We start from the raw sequence: 22,397 nt of genomic DNA on the forward strand, positions 1-22,397 counted from the left end.
GGCACCAAACCAGATTTGCTTAAGAAATGTGAACAACGATTAAGCACGAAGGTCTCACGTCGAAGGGGACGCCAGTCTAAGTTTCTTAAAGTCTACTGGCTTTTGGAGTTCAGAAGAAAAAGTTCTGAACGGGTAGACTGTCACTGCAGAACACAGCGGAATCTCTCGGGTTTTTTCTCTCTCATAGGCTGCGAGAATCTTTTGAAGGAGCAAGCCGCGCACTCTTCCAGTCGAGCGGGGACAGGTCCACTCGGTCAACGAAGGTCCCACCCGGGAACTCCCCCAACCATTTTCGCCTCCCTTTCCCTCTGTGCCACATCACGGCCGCCTCTGCAGTCCTTCTCTCTCTCAGCAGGGGGCAGCTGTCAGCTTCAAGCCAGATTCTCCGGTAAAGACTGGCGGTTCCTGGAGCCTATCCGGAGGCGAGGAGAGCCCGGCGCTGCCAATTGAAAGCTGCTGAGGGCGTTGCAGAGGAAAACAGCCGGCGTGATTGCCCCAGCGGTGGAACCAGAAAGGACACATCTGGACAGCGGTCAAGGAGGGATGGGGAGGAGTCTAGCGGGAGCATCCTTCGCAAACAGCTTGAGGCTACTGACGCCGGGGCGCTTTCCCCGATCACAAACTTGAATATGGGAGAAGACTAGCCGGAGCGCCCCAACTTCTACACGGATGCCAGTTTAAGTGGCCAAGAGGCGCGCGCGCAAAAGTTTCAGGGAAGCCAACCAAGTTCGGTAAGCTTTTCGAAATAAACTGGAGAACAAAACTCGGCATTGGCTTTCACTGACTTGAGGGGGAGAAGGAAATTTGAAATTCAGCTATACATAGATTTTTCCACCTTGCATTTCCAAGCCTGATCTTAAATACGTTTTGGCCGAAGTGAGTCACTTTACTGAATTTAGTGGATCTTACTGAATTCAGAGGATCGCAGCCTTTGAAAGCGTTTCAGCATCTAGATTAGAATGTCTTTTGAGCAGGGGCGAAGCTAGGGAAAATGGAGCCTGGGGCAAAATCTGAGTTTTGCGCCCCCCCACCCCGCCAGCGACTGCCCCTTCACCAAACAATGATTTTTTTTGCATCCGATCATTCTAAAAGGGGCTGGGGGGGGGGGCAAGGAGAGCTTGATCTGTCCATGAATTCTGTCATCCATGGGCACAGACAGACTGCTAGGGATGGGGGGGGGAGCTGTCTCTGTCCATGGATCCTGTCATCCGTGGGCACAGACAGACTGCTAGGGATTGGGGAGGGGAAGGCTGGGAGAACTTGTTCTGCCCATGGATGCTGCTATGATCCATGGGCAGAGTAACATGGCAGGGGATGGGGACTGGGACAGCTTTCCCAGAAGAAAGGTTGGTCTCTCGCACTTGCAGAGGCGAGCAAGCCCATTGCTCGCTCATGAAGGGTGAGAAAGCCCCCTCGGCTGTCCTTGCAGGGGCGAGCGGGGAGGGAGGGGAGGCTTCTGCAGGGCCCCTGCAGGCCCGACTGGGCCCTTGGGGTGGGGGAGGAGGGAGGGGAGGCTTCTGCAGGGCCCCTGCAGGACTGGCTAGGTATTTGGGGTGGGGGAGGAGGAAGAGGAAGACTTCCGCCGGGCCCAGCCTGCACCCCTCCCCCTCCCCCCCACTTACCTTTGGTGCCGCAGTGGTCTGGGGCAGCCTGGCAGGGCCTGGCTTCCTTCCCTCCTTGGCCTGGCCCCACCCCAACAGACTGCTTCGGGCAGAGCCGGCTGAAAGAGCAGTCTGTTCGGGCAGTCACTGCTCTTTCAGTCACTGCTCTTTCAGACAGCAGAGGGAGCAGTCCCGAACAGACTGCCCTTTCAGCTGGTTCTGCCCGGAGCAGTCTGTTGGGGTGAGGCCAGGCGAGGCAGGAAGGGGGAGGGGTTTGGGGGCGATTCTGCGCCCCCCATGTGACTTGAATGTGGGGCGCCCGGGTCAAGTGTCCCCAGATGTCCCGTTGTAGCTTCGCCACTGCATTTGAGCATGCCCAGACTTTTCCGTTCCCTTGTAAGTGTGCAACCCCCTCTGAGAAGTTCTGTGGACGTCCCATTGAAAGGACCCTCGCTGGTGCCCATTCATTTCAGTGGGAACTGTTCAGGAGAATTTCCTGGGGAACAGATGTCCTTTCTGTACATCCTGGAAATTTCGGGGTGAAAAGGGGACACACAGAACAATTTCTGGGACAAGATCCTCTTCCTACTTTTTATTTCCTGTCTCCTGTTCTTCATCTACCAGATTGGGAATACAGTGTATTTAAAAATCAGGAAAAAAATATCCCTTGTCAGTTAACATGTTTCCTTTGGTGCATACAAGCAATGTGTTTAAGAGGGGAAAGGGTGGGACATTTTTGTAACATTTCTGGAGTGATTACAGATTATAGCTGTTTTCAGAGGGACTCACCCATGACTAACAATAACGTTATGCCTCAGATGAAATAGTTTTGTTTGGTCATATGTGGCCAGCTAAAGGTCTTGGAGTCTGCTTCTTCCTTAACCTGTTTGACAGGAACACTTCCCCTCCCCCAAAAGTTAAACTTGAAAAAAACAGCTTTCATTTTTTTCCACTGAAAACATCACACAAGAACTTTACAAAACCTCTTAGCCTACAGCATATCTCTGAGCTAAAAATCAAGCACTGCCCCTGCTAAAATGCCAGGGAGAGGGGTGTGTTCATTGCTGAGAGGTTATGGTTTATTTAAAGCAAAGCCAAGTCCATTGCCCATAAGACAAAGACCAAATGTTACCTTATGATGATGATGTGTCCTTGGATGTCCCAAGGTCATTTTGTTTCACACTACCACCTCTTTTTAAAAAAACCAGTTGTGAAGTGAAATTCACATCAGAGCCTTTCCCCTTCATTCATGGCTGTCCTCTTTCCATGCCAGGGTTAAGTGCAGCATACAGAAACCTGATTCAGTCAGGAAAATGGAAATTGTACTTACGTGTTAACTGCTATAAGGTGGAACCCAACTAGGCAGAAACAATTGTATCAGTAGGTGCCGCCTCATCAATATACGATTTGAAGTGGGTCTTGGCAGTCTTTACAGTAATTCTGAAAGGCAAGCCAACACTTATGACCGTATAACAAACAGAGAGCTACATTAAAAGACACTGGCTTGCTTATGACCACTCAGTGAATTACTCGTGAAGTGAGATTTTAACTGGGACTGCTTTAACTGCTTCTATCTATACACCATATGCTTGATCTGAATAACAGATAGGGGAGTGTGAAAGCGGTGGTAATGAACATGTAGTATATCATTGGGTGATCCCGTACCAGTGGTGAAAGAGAATTTTTTAAGGGAGATAACAGATTTGTTCCCAATGGCTGAAGATTATGATTTAATGCTCAAAATGTACAATTTTATTCTTAATCTAAGTCTGTAAAATACCTTTGATATTTCTCATCTGGAATCTTTAGCACAGCAGCCTTTTATCTATTTATTGATGTGTGTTTTGTAAATTCTGTCAGTATTAGTAACCTGCTTGGATGGGCAGAAAATGAGAAGGAAAGCCTGAGAGATTTACTGAAGTCATCAGTTCCTTAAAAGCATCTTGGTTGTCTGCCATTTTGGGAATGACATCTTTAAAATTAACTAAACAACCACTGAAAAATGAAACCTATATTATGAGGCAAAGAACTTACTTTGACAAAAGGACTCTTGGTTTGTGTTGCATTTTCTAATTTCCTAGTCATTGGCAGGAAAATCAAATGCAGAATTTGCTGTACCGCTTCCATAAAAACCAAACCCTGGAGACCATACTCTTTCCTTCTAGCTGAATGGTGCCACCATCCTTTGAAGAGGTTCTTCAGTCTATGGTCTCAGTTTATTCTGGCAAATAATGGGAAGAAAAGGGGAACAGTCAGAGTGAAAGAGATGGCTGTGCAAATAAAATAGTCAAAGGAGGAAGAGGATGGTACTATCAAATAAAAAAGCAATGCAAATCTTTCTAGTGTTATTATTGAATCATCAAATGCCTTGACTAGCACAGCTCCAATTTCTACATTTCTATTTGAAATTCTTGCATTTTCAAGATTTTTTCTCTATAATCATAAGAACATGAAACTTGGATTTTTAAATAAATGCAGTAATTCTAAAATGCCAGTTTAATTCAATATTTGCTATCTTTCTACTTCCCCTCCCCCAAAAGTGTGCCTAATAATAAGAATATAAAATAATCCATAAGAATGAAAAGCACAAAAAATCCAACTGTGTTATAATCTCAGGGCCCTTGTAAACAGTACTTCTTCAAAGCATTTAAAAACTTTTTTCAGTAAAGTATATTTCTCTGGAATATTTCTCTTAAATCTCTTCTCTATATGCTAGACAGGGGCGTATCTGCCTGGGGACCTGGGGTAAACCATGTCTCTGGGTGCAACCTGGTCATGTGGGGAATGCAAAATTTACCCCCCCCCCCACGACCAGATGCCTTCCCCCTCATCTGACTTCGGCCTCCCTCTATCCGCCCACATGAGCTGGGCCAAGGGAGGTTGAAGTCAGACAAGGCAACAGGAGGCAGAATGTCCTACTGCTTCATCTGACTTCGGCCTCCCCCAGCTCCGCCCACCTTGTCGAAGAGGATGATGTGGGTCGGGTTGAGGGAGGCTCCCTGCAGGCAGGCAGGCCTCTCTGGGCTTTATGGGGGGGGGAGCAGGGCTCTGTGGCACTGACAGCACTTCGCCCTCCCTGGTTCCCTGCAGGCAGACTTCTGTCCTCCCCAGGCCCTGGGGCAGGAGCCGGCAGCAGGGATATGCAGTGGCAGGGCTATGTAACCCATGGGGGCAGGGCTACACACGGGGGCTATGTGGCTCATGCGGGGCTGTGCAGGACGGGGATCTGTGACCTGCGGGTGGGGGCAGAGGAGGTTTTGTCCCCTGGAGCCATTTCCCCCCCATACACCTCTGTGGCCTACAGCCCATCCTCCAAAGCTGACATTTCCTCCAAGGGAGCTGATCTCTGTAGTCCAGAGGTCAATTGTAATTCCACAAGAACTGTAGTTCCCACCCTGAGGTTAGGAAGCCAATGAAGAACTAATATTAGCACTAAAACCAGCATGAGATCCAGATCAGAACAGTTATGGTACCTCCCTAACCTGCTAACAGTATTTGGCTTTTAAACATGACCAAGGTCCCTTCCGCACATGCAGAATAATGCACTTTCAATCCACTTTTAATGCACTTTGCAGCTGTGCGGAATAGCAAAATCCACTTGCAAACAATTATGAAAGTGGATTGAAATTGCATTATTCTGCATATGTGGAAGGGGCCCTAGTGTGGATACCCTTAGGTTTGGGCTTTCTGATAGTTTGTGAGCTTGTGAGTCTTTTATTGCTGTTGTCTTTTGGAGTCATCAACCCTGCTGTTCGGTTAACTAAACGGCTGGTCAACATAGGGTGCCCAGACACTTCCAGAAAGGTTAACATGTAACTGACTGCTGTGGGTTTTCTGAGTTGTGTGGCTGAGGTCTGGTAGTTTTTGCTCCTAATCTTTTGCCCACATCTTCAGAGGCATGTCATGGTAAGATGTGTTTCTTTTTGTGTCATGAAGATGAAGGTGAACTATTAAGAGCTAAAATTACCAGACTATGTCCACACAATCCAGAAAACCCACAACAGCCAGTTGTGAAAGCTTTCAGTGCTTGGGCAATTGCTCAGTTTGTTCTGGTTTTGATGTGTTTGTTAATTGATTCCTTCAGTTTGCCTTCTCCAACAAAACAGTGTCTTTTAAATGCAAAAGATAAAGCTGATAGGGAAATGGAGCCAGGAGTTCAAATGTTTGCTCCAGAGTCAATGGCGTAGCAAGGGGGGAAAGCGCCCGGTGCACCCTCTGCCTCCCCCGCCCCGCCTCAGAATACCCCCGGAATGCCCCTGGAACGCCCTCACCACACCCCCGACAGGGGCACCCGCCCAGTACGTCGGGCACCCCCTGTTGCCCTTGGAGCTACACCTCTGTCCAGAGGCATAGCAAGGGAGAAAAGTGCCCGGTGCACCAGTGCATACTCCGCCCTAGAACGCCCTCACCACACCCCCACAGGGGTGTACGCCCAGTGCGTCGCGACCCCACCCCCTTAGAGCTATCCCTCTGGTTTGATCTAATTTTTAAATTAGTTCCTTAAGATTTGTTTTACATTTATGAGGCATTTTCTTTTCTTTTTTCTTACATCCCTTATTACCATCAACTAAACACTACTGCAATGTGCTGCTGTTGGTTTGAATGATATGATTTGCAATCTAAATCACTTCCTGAATGCAAAGTGTTAGTAGCCTGAATTTGCATTGCTAGGCAGCTGACTTGCTTTGATATCCAAGCTCAGGGGAGAGTTTTTCTCTCTAAGCTTTCTGCACCTGCAGTGAGTACTGTGATGAATAAATTGATGATCCTCTTAGAACCCATGGAAAAGAAATGTCTTTAGCAAAAAGATGTTTTGCAGTATTATTCAGTACTGTAATTTCTGCTTTTTTGCAAAATTTTGTAACTTCCAGCCTAATGCCATGCTCTGGTGTTCTTAAAAACTTGCACAGTGTTTGGTACCAATTTGGTTGGTCCTAGTAAAGGTATTACATGGTTTTTGTCCTTGTATTGTCCTGAGCCACTGTGGTGTACTGGTTGGAAAGGAACCAGGGAGTTCTGTGCTACCTCCCTGCCTTGCTTGCTCTTCACTGAGGCCAAGCAAGGGGCTGTCTGCTTTTTCTGGAAGCGAGCTGCCCAAGCCCCAGGTGAGGCAGATGCAGTTGGTAGCAGTTGCTTGCTCTTTTTCTTTCCCCTTCTGTCTGGTGGGGCCATGAGCAATCAAGACCCCCTAGTATGCCCCTATTCCCCATAGGCTGAGTGCCCCTGAAGTAGACAAGACTAGATCAACAGTAGTCTGAATTTACTCAGTATAAAGTAAATTCTTTCATCCAGTCTAGCCTTTGAAAGGTGACAGATTTCTTGGGCATCAGTTCATGTCTCTGATTTATAGCCTGTCTCATTCCCAAAGTCCCAAAGTCTCAGGGTAGGTAGCAAAACCAAAAATCAGCAAAACCGGATCAGATTTCTTCCAAATTATGTTTCTGTAGACTTCAGCAATGTACACCAGGAATGCCTTCTTAAGCAGGAACAATGCTAGCAATAGAATTTTGGATCTTTGAGGGCAGTCAAGAAACTCTCCACTCTTCTCAACTTATTGTGTGTGTATTTCAGGAGCACCTATAGCTCATGAGTTTATGCACCTAATGCTGGGTGATTATAAACAATTACATGCATTGTTATGCATGCCAGTCATTCTTGTTCAGCAAATAGTTCCTCTTTGTCCTATATAAGTGTTGATGCTATGCTTGTTTTGTGTTATAAAAAAGAAAATAACAAATGCTTTTAAAACACACTCTTGGTCTTCAGTTTAATTTGAATATATCCAGCAGTAGGCCTTTAAGCTTTCTTTTGAATCCTTACCATTTGCTAAAAGCTAAATTAAATTTCCTGGTTTACATGAAAAAGTATGACAGCATATTTATAATCTCTCTGGTATGACCAGTCCCAGCATGGCTATGTGAACTTTTACTTAGGAACTTTGTAAATTATACAGACTGTTGTGTGAGAACCACTGTTTAAGGCTGACCAAAATAAATATTTATTAAGGAAAAATAAAACATGCTGTGTATTCATATTCTATTTATAAAAAGTTTGGCTTCAAACCTTTGTCCATGCAGTAGATTCGAATTGCCACAGCATATTTAAATGTGAATGGTACAATTTATGAAATGGTTTTCTAGACTGTATATGTAACCTGACAAGAACTCAGTGAGCATGTGCAGTTGGTAAGCTTGCTTACATATTGCCAACTGCAAGAACTCCACCCTCCTAAATTGATCTGGCCTGCAACAGGATAAGGAAGGCCCACAACTTAATTGAGGGAATTGCTTATTATTATTTTTTGCAGGCCCTAGTTGAAGGAAGACCTTCAGCGCTTTTGCAGAAGAACAGATGGGATAAAGAAGCCCTGTATAATTAGTTGTTTGGACTTTCTTACTTTTCTTTTTTTTACCAGGCACTGTTAGTAATTCTAATTGTTTTGAGTGCTTTCTTGAAAGACACTGAAGATTTTGTATAATTGAGTTGTGATATACATATGTATATCCACTATGATTGATCTCTAATTGATATAAAATTGTTGTGTTTAAAGGTTGGCTAGTCTTTTTGTCTCTTTTAAAGTATATAGAGAGCCATGCAGTGCCAGATTTACCTATAGGCTTGGTAGGCTGACACCTAGGGCCTCAACATCTAGGGGGGAGGGCCTTTGGCCAAGGTGTATAATATTTTTGATACTGTCATAGGCCTTCTTACACATGCTGTCATAACACACTATAGTCTCTAAACAGTTCTTCAGTAATTTTCCTTTCACTCCATTTCAGAATAATACTGTAAAACTTTCATTTTCCTAAAGGTTCCTGCTTATTTCACAAAATATTTACAAAGTTCAGTTATGACAAAAGTTTTTCACAGTCTCAATTTTAACATTTATGCATTTTTTTCAATCACAGTGGTATTTTAACAACATCTTATGTCTTTTAGAGGAGGAATTGTGAATTGGGAAATGTTAAACACCTGTCATCATCCTCGGCTTTACTCAATTTTGTTTAAAACACTCTTCCACTAGTCCTGAGGGTAGCAAATTGGGAGGGGCCTCACAAGTGGAATAGCCTAGGGCCTCTTTTAATCTAATCTGGCTCTGGGGCCATAACTATTTCACACTTCAGGTCCTCTCTGTTATTTTCTATTACATTTCAGCACAAATGGTGCTATTTGTGTTTAGAATGTGAACACATTTTGTGTTTAGGGTTTTCTTTCAGTGTTCATATTGAGTGTGTGTCACTTGAATTTTCTTTAGCATGATCAGCCCTAGGCTGCATTTCTGTTATAATTTTTTAGTTTGTTAAGGGCTATTAGTGCTAGTTAACACTTCCATTGGAAAAGCTTTATTTAAATAAATAGACATCACACTTTGGGCACATTTGCACATGCAGAATAATGCACTTTCAATCCCCTTCCACAATTGTTTGCAAGTGGAGTTTGCTATTTCACACAGTAAAATCCAGCTGCAAAGTGGACTGAAAGTGCATTATTCTGCACATGTGAAAGTGCCCTTAAAGATGCTTTATACTGTGCTTTATTTTGGCAAGCTTTTATTAGTTCATTGATGTTAATCTCTGAGTATTCAGCTTTTTGATTTTTCAATCTTCAGTCTTTTGACTGTAAAACCAAGATACAGTTTGTATGTATGATTACTGAACTCTCTGTACCTCCCCACTTATTTATTGCCGGCTGTTAATAAATATATATATTGCCGGCTATGAATAAATGGTAAATATACCATTTATACACGCACACACAGACACACACACACACACAACAAGATATTAATTTTTGTGTGTGTGTTTCTTTACCTTAGACAGACAATCCCAAGAGTGAAACAAAATAAAAAGTTAACGTTTATTTATGATGTTAACATAACACTTAAGAAAGTAAGGTAGCAGTTACAACATTTCACTTCCACTGAACTTTTGAACTGTTGTCCCATTCCTCAGCTGGGATCCTTTGGTTACAACTTGACTGCTTTCACCCAGCAATGAGCAGCTCTTCTTCACAGTTTAACTCATTCAGACTTCCTCCTTTTCCCTCTCAACTCCCCAGCTCCCAACTAACTTCTTAACATCTGTTTTCCAGCTGCAGCCCACCAACACATTCCATCAGCTCTCACTGGTTTCGACAGAGGCACAACCTAGCCTGCCTGTTTCACCACCATCTTCATTATTACAGGAAGTCAAGAACAAGCATATGACTTTCTGTTTGTTTATTTTTCCCAGTTAATTGGTTCATGCTCCAGAAAAGTAATTACCAATTGTCATAATCTGGCTTCTGCCACCCTGTTTGTTTATATTCCTATATTTAAATTGTTTTTATTGAGACAAACTTTATCAACAGAGGCTTTTGTGTTTTCTAGAACACTGTCCCATGATGTTGGTCCAGAAAATTGAAACAAGTAGTATGCAGTATAGTAAATATTATATGCAGTGTTAACAAATGTTTAATACACCTTAACAATTTACAAGTAGTTTTTAACTACTAGTTAAAAAGTGTGAGTATGACTATAGGCTGGTTCAGTGAGAAAGACAGAATTCCATATCTTTATTGAGCTGCAAAGAATATTCTTCACAACATTATTACGTTAGGTGAGTACAACTAAGCAGTCATACTCAGAATCCTACCAAAATCTATACAGTGGGTATTTATTTTAAATAAAATGTTCTTATGATTGCACTGTAAGGCTGCAACTGTCCAACAGAGAAGATCCATGTGGCAAGACCTTAAATTTTTCATCTGTAGCAATTCTCTTGATATAACATGAAGTCCTTCAGGGCCGTAAGGATTAGATTCTTCCTAGATGTATTCATATACAATTGTGCTTTGTCCTTAGATTTTTGCACCATAGAGAGAGATGGGAAATTTTAAAGGCCATGCTCTTCCGGGGAGTTTTTTTCTCCTGTTTGGCTTGTGGTGGTCTGTGAAGTATCCCTTGAAGTACCTGTGTCGAAAGAAAAAGAACACTTCTCCCCTTGGTTCCAAAGCAGGATTTCAGCGCTTAGAATTTACAGAGGGCATAATCAAAGCTACATTTGCTCTTATTGGTAAGTGGGTTTCTTTGCCTGTGTTTCAAGTAAATGTTGTTGGATTGAGCAATCTGTCTTTACAGAAGCAAAAAGGCAACAGTCTAAGCAGATCATATATTTGCTGAATTAAAAAAAACCCTGAAGGTTGTAACACTAAATGAAATTATAGTGACAGATGATGCCAGAAATAATTGTTTGTTCTTGGGGAACATGATATAAAGCCGGAAATTTCCTGGGAAATAGTAGCATGGATTCAGCTTGTGGTTGAATTTTGTATCAATTTGGCCGCTTTTTATAGAAGACTTAAAGCATGATGTTTATAAAATTAATAGTCAATGCAAAAGGGTATTGGGAAATATTACATTCTATTTCATTATACCATTGATGAAAAACTCATCCCAGTTCATTAATATATCCAGGGCGCTTTTTTTTTGGTCACAGTATTCACTGATATTGAGTATCGGCATCTTTTCTTGAGACTCTCCCAAGGACTGAAGGGGGAATGGGTAGAACCTTCATATGAGTACCATTTAAAAAAATAACAACACGCTGAATAGAACAAATTTTCAACACGGCCCAATCTGTGGATACTTAAATCCAGAGTTTGGAGCCACGAATAGAGAAAACAGATCTGTCTACAAATCTGATAATAGTTTCAAGGTTTTTTTTTAAATCTGAAATGTAAAAACAAACACTGGGGTTAACCCTCCAACTAATAGAATCCATGGCAGCAACCACCTAGCAATTTGCAACCACACATTTTGCATGATTCATGCAGGACTGGCTGCTTGCAACTTTTCAACAGCAGCCAACCATGAAAACCAGTATGGTTTATATGTTAGAGTTTCAGACTAGGATCTGGGATGCACAGATTCAAACCTCCACTCTATCATAGAATCTTGCTAGGTGACCTTGGGCCAATCACACACTCTCAGCCTAATCCATCTCACAGGGTTGTTGTGAAGATAAAATAGAAGAGGGGCCACAGTATGGAGAAAGACTAGTTATAAATGTAGTAAATAACTGATAAATATAGCTTAAATTGAGGGGCCAGATAAAAGGTGGGGGGGGGGAGTGGGGAAGGAAGCAGGGACAGGTGAGTATATAGGGGCAAGGAGGAGGGAAATATAAAATACTGTGGAAAGGGGGTTACAAAGAAAACTGATGCATATGCAGAGAGTGTATGACTGATCCAAGGTCACCGAGTGAGCTTCCATGGCAGAATAGGGATTCAGACATGGATGTCTCAATTGCTAATCCAACACTATAGCTCCTACACCACACTGGTTTCAATGCTTAGGCTGTGACTAGCCCAAGATCACCCAGCTGGCGTGTGTTGGAGTTCACCGGCTAATCTGAATTCCCCAGATAAGCCTCCACAGCTCAGGCGGCAGAGCGGGGAATCAAACCCGGTTCCTCCAGATTAGAATCACCTGCTCTTAACTATGCCACTGCTGCTCCCAAATACATCAGCATAGACAAATTTGTCTATACATCAGCATAGACAAATACATCAGCATAGATATCATCACCATGACGAGAAATTTAAATAGGGTAGTTCCTTAGATAATAATCCAGAATGTGCTCCTCATAATTTTACACGCAGGTATGATAGCTGAGCAGTTTGTTCCTGATGGACCTCACCTGAAGCTATATAATTATGAAAAGAAACAATGGGATCACCTCATGAACTGGCAGCATGCTACCATGTATCTCTTCTATGGCATCTCAGGGCTGGTAGACATTGTGGCTCATAGCACTAATGTGTTACCAGTGGCCATGGACCGGATGATGCTTTCGCTAGCAGTTTTTGTGGAAGGTGAGTTTCGTGTACTGCTTGTGATGACATTCTTTTCTGAACCCAGATGAAACTGGGAAAGATATTCATTAGGCTAACAATGTTATGTATGAGAAAAGAGATGCATCAAATGGCAGAACAGTCTCTTTGTTCCCTTCAACCATTTTATAACTTTTGTTCTTAACTTGCCCCCACTTGTGCCGTTCTGATTCAGGCACAGTTATCCATACAATGGTCATTTCCAGACTGGATTACTGTAATTCACTCTATGCTGGACTTCCCTTGAGGCTGATCTGGAAACTGCAGTTGGTCTAGAATACAGCAACAAGGGTTCTTATGGGAACTCCTATAAGATTGTACATTTTTCCTGTGCTGTGCCAACTGCACCAGGTAGTTAAGATCTTACCATCTTGCCTCCCCTTGCCTCCCCTTCCCCTTTTCATTTACTGCCTTTTTACCATACCTTTTTCCTTCCTTCCCCTCCCTATCATTGCCTTCCCCTTTTCTTTTCCCTGTTTTCTCAGCTTATGCTGAGTTAGCCAGATAATTAAATTTTATCCCCTGTTGGAGAGTGCAATGAAGACTGAAACAGAGAAAGGAATTTCCCCCAAACTTGTTTATTTTGAAATAATTGTAATTATTTGATTGTCTGATTTTAAATTATCTAAATTGTCCTATTGTATTATAAATTGATTATTGACTGTGAGTATTATGTTGGATGAGATATGTTATATCAATTACGTGTAAGCTGTCCTGAGCCCTGGACAGTAATAAATAACATTAATAGGAATAGGTTTTGGACTGCAGATATTGTCAAGTACAAGAATGCTTGTCTGTCAAAACTTTTATGCTGTGAGGTTCACTCTTCTTCAACCCTTGTCTGCTTTAATTTAGGATTTTTTAAAATGAGTACATGATCAAAATACCAAGCAATGGATCTGTGTCTCTTTCCATCATACTTTCTTTACACAAGCAGTTTAGCCTTTCTCCTTCTAGAAGTTTTTACCACAACCATTATACCTGACTGTCTTTGTATGAAAATACATAACACTGTTATGTCTACTGTTAGACATAAAGGCAAGTGGATTCTCCTCTCCCTTAGAGGTTGTGCAGATTTGAACACTTCTTGACATCACTAATCATGATGCTCACTCTTGAGCTACTTGATACACAATTAAACCTGTGTGGTTTATAATCAGAGAATCCTGTTCAATAAGGAAATCCAAGAGAAAAATCTTGATTCCTCTCATTCAATTACCAGGTTTTCTGTTTTATTACCATATTCATGGGCGAGCCATGTTGGATCTCCATGTTCATCAGTTACTCTTAGTAGCCATCTTTGGAGCAGCAATCTGCATATTCCTGGAAATCTTCTTTCGTGGTATTATAGTCCTTGAGATGTTGCGAACGAGCCTCTGCATTTTGCAAGGGAGCTGGTTTTGGCAGGTGAGTCACTGGACACTCCATTGACCAATGTTTGAACCCAAGCCTTCCTCCAACTTAAATAGCTCTTCCTTCAACTGAAGAGCCACTGAAGTTGAAGGAAGCTCCTCCTTAGCCTAGGGTAGCCCAATATGTCCTGGTTTGTTATGATCTCAGGAAAACACTGAGTTAATTATTTTGGAGAAAAGCAAATCAGAAGCTGGGAAATACAATTCCTTGAGGAGCAGGCTCAACAGATCAGACTTTTAAATATTATAAAAATAGACTGGCCCTAATATGGAGAAATTTAGAGTCACTAATATGCCATTACCTCAAACATGGCCCTATAATATAACCAGTTCTACCACCTGATTGGACTGTAACATGCTCTAGATTCATGTGTCCTGGAAGTAACCTGGCTTACCCACTCTGGAGGGAGGGGGCCTGGCATCTGGTCATGACCCACCCACCCTGGGGGGAGGGAGAGAGAGGAATAGAATAGAATAGAATAGAATAGAATAGAATAGAATAGAATAGAATCTTTATTGGCCAAGTGTGATTGGACACACAAGGAATTTGTCTCCGGTGCATATGCTCTCAGTGTACATAAAAGAAAAATACATTTGTCAAGAATCATAAGGTACAACACTTAATGATTGTCATATAGGTCTAGTAAGCAATCAGGAAACAATCAATAGTAATGAAAACATAAAATGTAAAATCATAAAATAAATGAAATGAAATGTCAGCACAGGCTATAGTCATACAGTCATAAGTGGGAGGAGATGGGTAATAGGAATGATGAAAAAGTAGTGCAGTAATTATATAATAAATATATAATAAATAGTTTGACATTATCGAGGGAATTATTTGTTTAGCAGAGTGATGGCATTCGGGAAAAAACTGTTCTTATGTCTAGTTGTTTTAGGAGAAGGGGAGGGGGAAGAAATGTAGGTAGAAGTAGGAGAAGGGGAGGGGGAAGAAATGTTTGCAATATGTCATTTTTTACTTAGCAAAAGGGGTTAGTGTGCAGTTTTCATGCTTCTCCTTGTACAAGGAACCTACAACATGAGGAAATCTTCCAGTCCATCCAAGCATTCTCTGTGAAAATTCGCTCTCATATATCTGCCATCCAATTCCTGAATACTTATACATTAAGTTCTAGGGCCATTCATTGTGTTTTCTACTTGCATATATGTTTAGTAGTTATCTGCAGCTATGTACATTTGTATCCATATTTTATTATAGCTAACTTTTGAGTGCAGAGGTTCACTGAGGCTGTAAGACTAAAATCCTGTATGCATCATAAAACACAGGATAATTTGAAATGTAACTGTAAATTAACCTTCCTGCTTGGCCATCAAAAAGCTGAAAAACACAATAGAAGTGCATTCAAAAACCCTGTTTCCCTGATGTTGGGAATCTGACAAAATGGCCTTTATGATGCATGTGAACAAGCATTTAAGTGGCTTTCATGAAAGCCTAGGTTAAGCCTATAAGAGAAGGAAATCACTGGCAACAGAAAAAAGCATCATATAGGAGAAAATAGGCTTTTAAATTGGAATTAGGTTTAAAAGTGGTCTAGACAGTATAATGATTTTGCCCTAGAAGGAAGTTTTTCAATCACTACAATTTTGCTTCAAGAGATTCTGTGTGGAATCTGTGGGTATGACAGAAAACACCCTTAATGTTCTTTAATTACTGTAAAAGTTTCCTGAACAGGTCATTCATCTACAGAGATAGGGGTGAGGGCTTGTGAGAGAAGTAGACAATTTTGCAGGTGAGATGGGTGAAGAAAGATGAGGAGCAGCTGTTAAGGTTGATGGAACATGAAGCACTGCGCTTTTGCATCTCTCTGCAGAACCGATGCTATTGAGTGCCTCCATTTATATGCTGCATGTGAATAAAGCAAAACCTAACTGTCTACCATCATGTTGTTTCAAGGAAGCCAAGTTTGATTGCACACTCCTTGGAACTTTCTGCCTATGAATCACCAAGCAATATATTTTTTTTATGACTGGCCTCTTAAACTTGAAGACCCACCATATGTACTTGGAGCAAAACAAGTGCTAAAATTAGAATGTCTTATAATACAAACACTTACGCAAATACCCTAATACCCTCTATTATTTTGACCAAAATAACTTCTGTCCAGTGCATCCAAGGACAAACTCCATCGGGATCTAATGACTGGGAAGACAGTTGTACAGCCTGATGCCATGCAGTTCATTTAAAGTAAATTTTGCAGCCCACACTGCAGCATGTTTGCATAAGGTTGCAGCCCTAGACTTGGGCCGTTGGGCCGTTTCTGCATGGCCAGAGGCAGCTGCTTCCCACCGGCTTAAATGAAGACAGTGGAGCATCGGGACCGTTCGCACGGTCTCATGCGGGCAATCCTGACGCTGCCTGCAGGTGTGAGGAAGACACGTACCTTTGCTTCCTGTGCAGCTCCAGACTGCTGGAAAGACACGCCCACGCTGCCCTCCAACCCCCCGGGGGTTGGAGGGCAGTGTGGGCGTGTCTTTCCAGCTGTCTGGAGCTGCACAGGAAGCAAAGGTAAGTGTCTTCCTCACACCAGAGGGGCTAAAAGCAGCGGCCTTAATTTTTTTTGACAAGCCTCCTTGGCTTTCCTGTCCTGCATATATATATGCAGTAATACTTGACTTATGGTGACCTTGTAGGGTTTTCAAGGTAAGAGACATTCACAGGTTGTTTGCTATTCTCTCCCTCCCTTGGTAGTCTCCTTTCCAAATATTAGCCAGGGCCGATCCTCCTTAGCTTCCGAGATCTATCAAGATCATCTGGAATATCCAGGTCAGGCATCAGTAATTACAATAGCACAATATCCAGTGCTGTCTGGATCCTGTCTTCATTACTATGTGTGGTGGAGAATATTTTTTTTAATTTTTTTAATTTTTGGACTTTTACTCTACCCCTCCCCAATATTGTTTAGCTTCAATACAATATGTATACAGCATGATTTGGCAAGGAAGGCACTAGTGTAAATTCAACTGTGTAGAGTTTCTTTAGGAAACTGATTTAGCTCCTATTAATGCAATATGTTTTGGAAAGGAAAGTGACCCCCATGTTCAGTGCCATGGAGGAATTCAGTGTTGCATCCCCTTTATCAGAAGATTCCTTTACCATGAAAAGACTTTTACCTTCTTTTTAAGTTCCATGAAAATTCTCATTAAAAGCTTTTAAGTAAACTAAAAATGTCAAAATTGCTTTCCTTGACTCTTTTTTCAGCTTAATATTAGAAAATATATAAGTATTGCTTGAAAAATGCAGCTAGTCATTTTACATTTAGATTTAAAATCGGACATTTATCGTTTTAGGCAAGGTTCGTCGGGCACTATAGCATAGTGAGATGCATCCCAGGAAAAGGTAGTTATGTGGTCTCTCTCACCCAGTCCACAATCTGTGCATAGCTGTTCCCTGCTAACTCTGGACTGATGACTGTAATATGAACCACATGGACCCATATGTTCTGTACAGGTTGGATGCTTTTAAACACTGTAGAATACACATTTGGGCACACTGTTGCTTTAAATGATACCGGTACAGTTTACTGTTTATGGCCAAAGACCATTACAATCAAATAGTCGCAATGACCAACAATACAATCAAATGTAGCTTCAAAACAGATAAAATCAAATACAGGAATTGCCCAAATCAGAAGCAGTTTGGCATGATTCAGGAACTGCTTTTTGGCTTCCTTTGCCATCTTTTTTGGAGGGTGACACCCCTGAAAAATACCAATAAGGTATTTTGGGTGGGGCGGTCGGGTTGGCTTTTGCCTAGTGCACAGCCCTATTCTTGATAGAAAGAACAATATAATACATAATGAGGTAGGTCCTCAGGTTCTGGATCTCCACAAAAACAAAGGTGAGAGACCATCAGCGTTTGGGCTTAGTGTCTAAGGCTGTTTGCATAGTTTGAAATCTAACTGATGTAAGAGCTACCCTGAGATTTTATGAGTATTGTACCTTAATCAAATATGAGGTGCTGTCATGGTCCCTTTTGAAAAATTTAAACCAGAGGGAAAACGTCTGTCGGATGTGGCATCAGATCTTCTAGACATTCTGTCATGGATGGTAAAGCCTGGTATAAGTACACTTTGGGTATCCCTCAAGGTGGAGTAACAAATAAGAATGTTGCTATAGAATAATGCCCTGGTGTTTTAAAGCATCACCTCACAACTAAGTTTAGCAAGTAAATTGGTGGGATCTTTATGTTGCCCTCTCCAATATTTTACTATGGCAACATGCACATGAGCTTGAATTGAGGGTAGGCTAATTTCTGACCATATCAAAGCTGCATGAGTCTCTTCCAGTAAAGCTAGGATCCTCCTCAGAAAGTCATTTTGGATTGGTTCCAGATTAGATATCAGGTGTTCATTTCAGCCCTAGACTTCAGTACCATATAGGTATAAAATTTAACTTTTCTAAATAGATTAACGTCTTAACCTTTTTTGATTTCACAGATTGGATTTGTACTTTATCCTCCAAGTGGGAGTCCAGAGTGGAACCAAATGGATCACAATAATGTGATGTTCCTTACAATGTGCTATTGTTGGCATTATGCATTTGCACTTCTTATAATGGCTGTGAATTATGCTGTGGTCAGCTGGTAAGCTAATTGTACTTCCGAATTGCTGTTTCTAGGAGCTCCATTTAAGGTTTTAAAATGAACTTGGTTCATTTTATCCCCTGCCACAGCAAATGCAGAGGGTTATAAAATGACAGAAGGCATGTGGAAGAACTCTACCAGAGACAGCATTATATGATTATATTCATCTTTGCACTGAACCTGTGGGTTTTCGAACAGGTAATTGGGCTTAGCCTATGGTCTATAAGATAAAACAAAGTTTTAACATTTGCAAAGATGTATTAATTTTATTTACAAGCTAACAAGGCTCTTCTCATTCTTCCAGGAAAGATAGCAACTTCTCAAACTTCCTTAAGGCTCTACTGGGTACCTTGCCTAATATGAACCAACATTCACCAGAGCTGGACTCTGGGTCCTGTTTGGAACATCAGAATGTAGTCATAAAACAGAAGCATTATGACAAAACTCATGAGAATGTGCACCATTCTGTCATTCCTGAATAACTTACAGCTATCCTATAAATATCTGGGATTAGGGGTATGGATTGCTGTGGCAAAAAGAGTGATCTTGTGAGGTTTTGCACATTGTGCATCCGCAGTTCACAGAATCCTATCTGCCAGTAGAGACAGAAGCAAGAGATTGTGGCAGTTCTGTTCCTGATTCATATTCTAGTGTGGTTAATTGGTGTATTTTATCACTGCATCGTAGGAACAAGGTTTCTGCTCTTCTTTCAAATAAAGTTGACTCAATTGAATCCAACCATGATGCTCCTACAGTGAATATCACCTTCTAGGATTCACTTGCAGAGAACTATTTTCCCACCCTTTATCAGATGTTCCTATCTCTTATCAAACTAACAAAATGCCCAGTGTTACAACAGGGGGAATGTGTGTAGAGGGAGGGTCTGGATATTACAAATATCAGCAGACTTAAAGCGGAGCTTCTTAGAGTAGAGAAGAAGGTCTAGTAGTCTTCCTGCACTCACTGCAGCCTCCTATCTCTTAGGAAAAGAAAACTGTCCACGCAAGATGTTCTTTCCAATAGGAAGGTTTTACTTAACAGTTGCAAGGTTACACAAGACTATACTAGATAAGACTATAATGCTATACAGAACACTTCAGCAATACTATAACACTAGGACTAGACTTGAAGACTAGAAGAGAAGAGAACACTGCATATATACACTGCATATATCTGCAGCAGATTCATTCAAGCTAGGTACTTATTCCAGCAACAGTCTCTCATTGGCCCAGAGTCAAGTTGAATGCACCAATCACATTAAAGGTCAGCTGTATCTGGTTGTCCCCAGACTTCCCAGCTCCTGGCCCTTGTTGCTGGGCAAACCTTTTGCTGCCCAGAAGATGACCTTGTGAACCTTTATTTTATATATCATGATAACAAAGCCCCTTCGTGAATATCTCATGGGATGCCTGAAGGCTGGTCCACCCAGTATCAAAGCTAGAGAGAGAGTCCTCAGTGAGGGGTGTCCCACAGTGCAGCATTTTATTTCTCCCCATAAGAGTGGATGGCAATAATAACCCAAACATTCATTTGAGTTGCCAAATCTATGGAAGAGGGTGATGCTGGAAGTGGACATTGGCATGGTTTGTGCCTGCTGTCACTGATCAGACCTGTGCTGCTACAGCCTTGGGTGGTTTCCCCAAGCTGGTGGGGCTGCAGGTAGAGCACAGTAGAAATGGGGCTTCAACATGGCAGGTTTTCCCTCCACAGTCCATCAGTGTGGCAACGCCTCCGCCCCATCCCCAGGCAAGCAGGGTTTTGCATTTTTTGAAATAAGCAGTACAATATTGTTATATTAATATACCATTGTAATAATAGGTGTAACATACTCACTGAATTTCCAGTTTTATTTTTTTTTAAAGGTAGAGTCTACTAACTCCTTGTGTTATAAGGATATGCCTTTTTTGTTATATTTTCATAAGGAAAGGTATAAGACCTACTTTTTAAAGAGAAATGAAAGCTGAGAATTCACAAAACATGTTATATCTCGTGCTACAATAGTATATTGACATAATTATATTCTAATGCAGGCCAGAACAGGCAATGGCTGATGTGGGGAAAGTATCAGGTAGAGTAGCTGCCATCTGAATTTCCCCAACCACACACCACCCACACAGCCTTTACTGTAGTCTTTCCCGAAACTTCAGCACAAAGCAGGTATGAGAATGATGGGGGGGGGGGGGCGGGGGAGACTGGGAAACCCCTGGGATGATGTTATGGAGAAGCAGGAAAAATCCAGTTTTCCAACAGCATCAAACTTGGGGGCAGCTAACCTGTGTGGACAAGGTCTTGGAGCCAGTTGAAGACAGCAAAATGTCACGTTGGACCGGGGGGGGGGGGGGGTCTAACTTTGTTTTCTGCCCCAATCACCAGCCATTCAGAATCAAGTCTGCTGTTTTTATTTGTCACAGTAGAGTGTGATGGAATATTGAGATAAAATGACTGAATGTTGAGGACGGACTTTTACACATATTGTTCAACATGGCATCCTGTGTCAGAATGTTCAGTGCTGTACTTGATCATTACTTGATTTAGAACATGTGCAGATATTTCATTATTTCCTCCCCCCTCCTTTGTTTTCCCCTTCCAGGGTTATTCGTTCAAAAATGAAACAGGCCCCAGCCATGGAAATTGGATTACTGAAAATGTCTGAACGTGACCAAGAGTCAGAAGATGAGATCTAGTTCAGTATATCTGTTTTTTATAGCTGTACTTTCTTCACCATTAAGCTGAGTTGGCACTCTACACCACCCGATTTTGGCTCACACCATTCGGGCATATACCTTCTATTGTGTGTATGTAATTCCACCACATTGTGGTGCTTTGTTTGTCCCATCCTTGAAGTAGAAAGAAAACGTTCTACTATTGGATTGGCCGGTGCTGACATTGTCAAGTCAAAATCTGTGCAGGTCACTTGACTGAGATTGGGGTAAACTGGGAAATTGACATGTGGTATTGAACAAAAACCTGTTCCTGTTGCAGAAGAGCAATTGAATACCTCTTAAAACCACACAGATGATTGGTAAACTGTACATATCTGTTTTGAAGTATGCTGAAAACTGTTTCCTTGTTCAGCTTTCAGACTGTATATGTTGCAAATGTTTCCCTTGCAGCTTTATTACCTTATCCTGTTTTATTTATTACCGTATGTCCTCTAACTGCACAAAGAGAAGAAAAAGCCAGTTGTAGAACCTCTGCATTAATACAGTATAATACATTATAATTCTGATTTTTTGGATAACTTAGGGCTGTGTGAGTCTTGCTACTCATCTGCAGCAGATTCATTTACATGTCTGTAAAAATGACCTTTATGTAAACAAACCAACAAAAGGTATTGCATACTTAATTTAGATGTCTGCAGGCATCTTCTGCTCTGAAGCCATTCTGTATACAATGGGTAGAATGCTGAATTCAAATTTCCAGATGTCCAAAGTTTGGGAAAGGCTTCATGGTAGCATATAGAAGATCTCTGGCATCTCCAGTTAAAAGGATCAGGGTTTACTTTAGGTGATATGAAAGACTTTCTTCTGAGACACTGGAGAGCGAGGGCCAGTCAAGGGAGATGGTGCTGGCCTTGATAGACCAGTGGGTCTGACTCAGTATAAGACAGCTTTGTGTGTTCATGTGAAGCATCATCTGAAGTGGCCTTATTTGTATAATAAAATAAATGGTTGCAAAACTGCATTCAAAATCTATGGTACTGTGAGCTTGTAATTCTTATGACAGAAAGGAAATTCTTAGGTGGGGATATATGGGATATAAATATTAGCAAGAGTCATAATAAATGTTCTAGACCAGTGTTATTTGGTAAAGCTTGCCTACCATTAAACATAACTGGGGATCAATAGTTCATAATAATTACCATCTGATCATCATTTTCTAATCAAACAAAATTCTTGTTACACAGTG

General features: G+C 41.7%; 1 protein-coding gene across 1 annotated transcript; it reads left to right on the plus strand.

Moving 5' to 3' along the window:
- Positions 1-520: 520 nt before the first annotated feature.
- On the plus strand, positions 521-22,183 carry TMEM45A (transmembrane protein 45A). Its single transcript, XM_048495545.1, has 6 exons — positions 521-731; positions 10,444-10,654; positions 12,243-12,455; positions 13,696-13,880; positions 18,343-18,488; positions 21,079-22,183. The coding sequence occupies exons 2-6, from the start codon at positions 10,465-10,467 to the stop codon at positions 21,170-21,172; spliced, it is 828 nt and encodes a 275-aa protein (XP_048351502.1). The 5' UTR covers positions 521-731; positions 10,444-10,464; the 3' UTR covers positions 21,173-22,183.
- Positions 22,184-22,397: the final 214 nt, after the last annotated feature.

This window comes from Sphaerodactylus townsendi, linkage group LG04 (assembly GCF_021028975.2).
Source record: "Sphaerodactylus townsendi isolate TG3544 linkage group LG04, MPM_Stown_v2.3, whole genome shotgun sequence".
Lineage (NCBI taxonomy): Eukaryota > Metazoa > Chordata > Lepidosauria > Squamata > Sphaerodactylidae > Sphaerodactylus > Sphaerodactylus townsendi.

Excerpts from the sequence above, each read along its gene's own strand:
- TMEM45A (XM_048495545.1), top strand. The coding sequence starts at position 10,465 with ATGGGAAATTTTAAAGGCCATGCTCTTCCGGGGAGTTTTTTTCTCCTG. Across the intron at positions 10,655-12,242 it reads AGCTACATTTGCTCTTATTG|GTATGATAGCTGAGCAGTTT; the intron begins GTAAGTGGGTTT and ends TTTTACACGCAG. Across the intron at positions 13,881-18,342 it reads AAGGGAGCTGGTTTTGGCAG|ATTGGATTTGTACTTTATCC; the intron begins GTGAGTCACTGG and ends TTGATTTCACAG.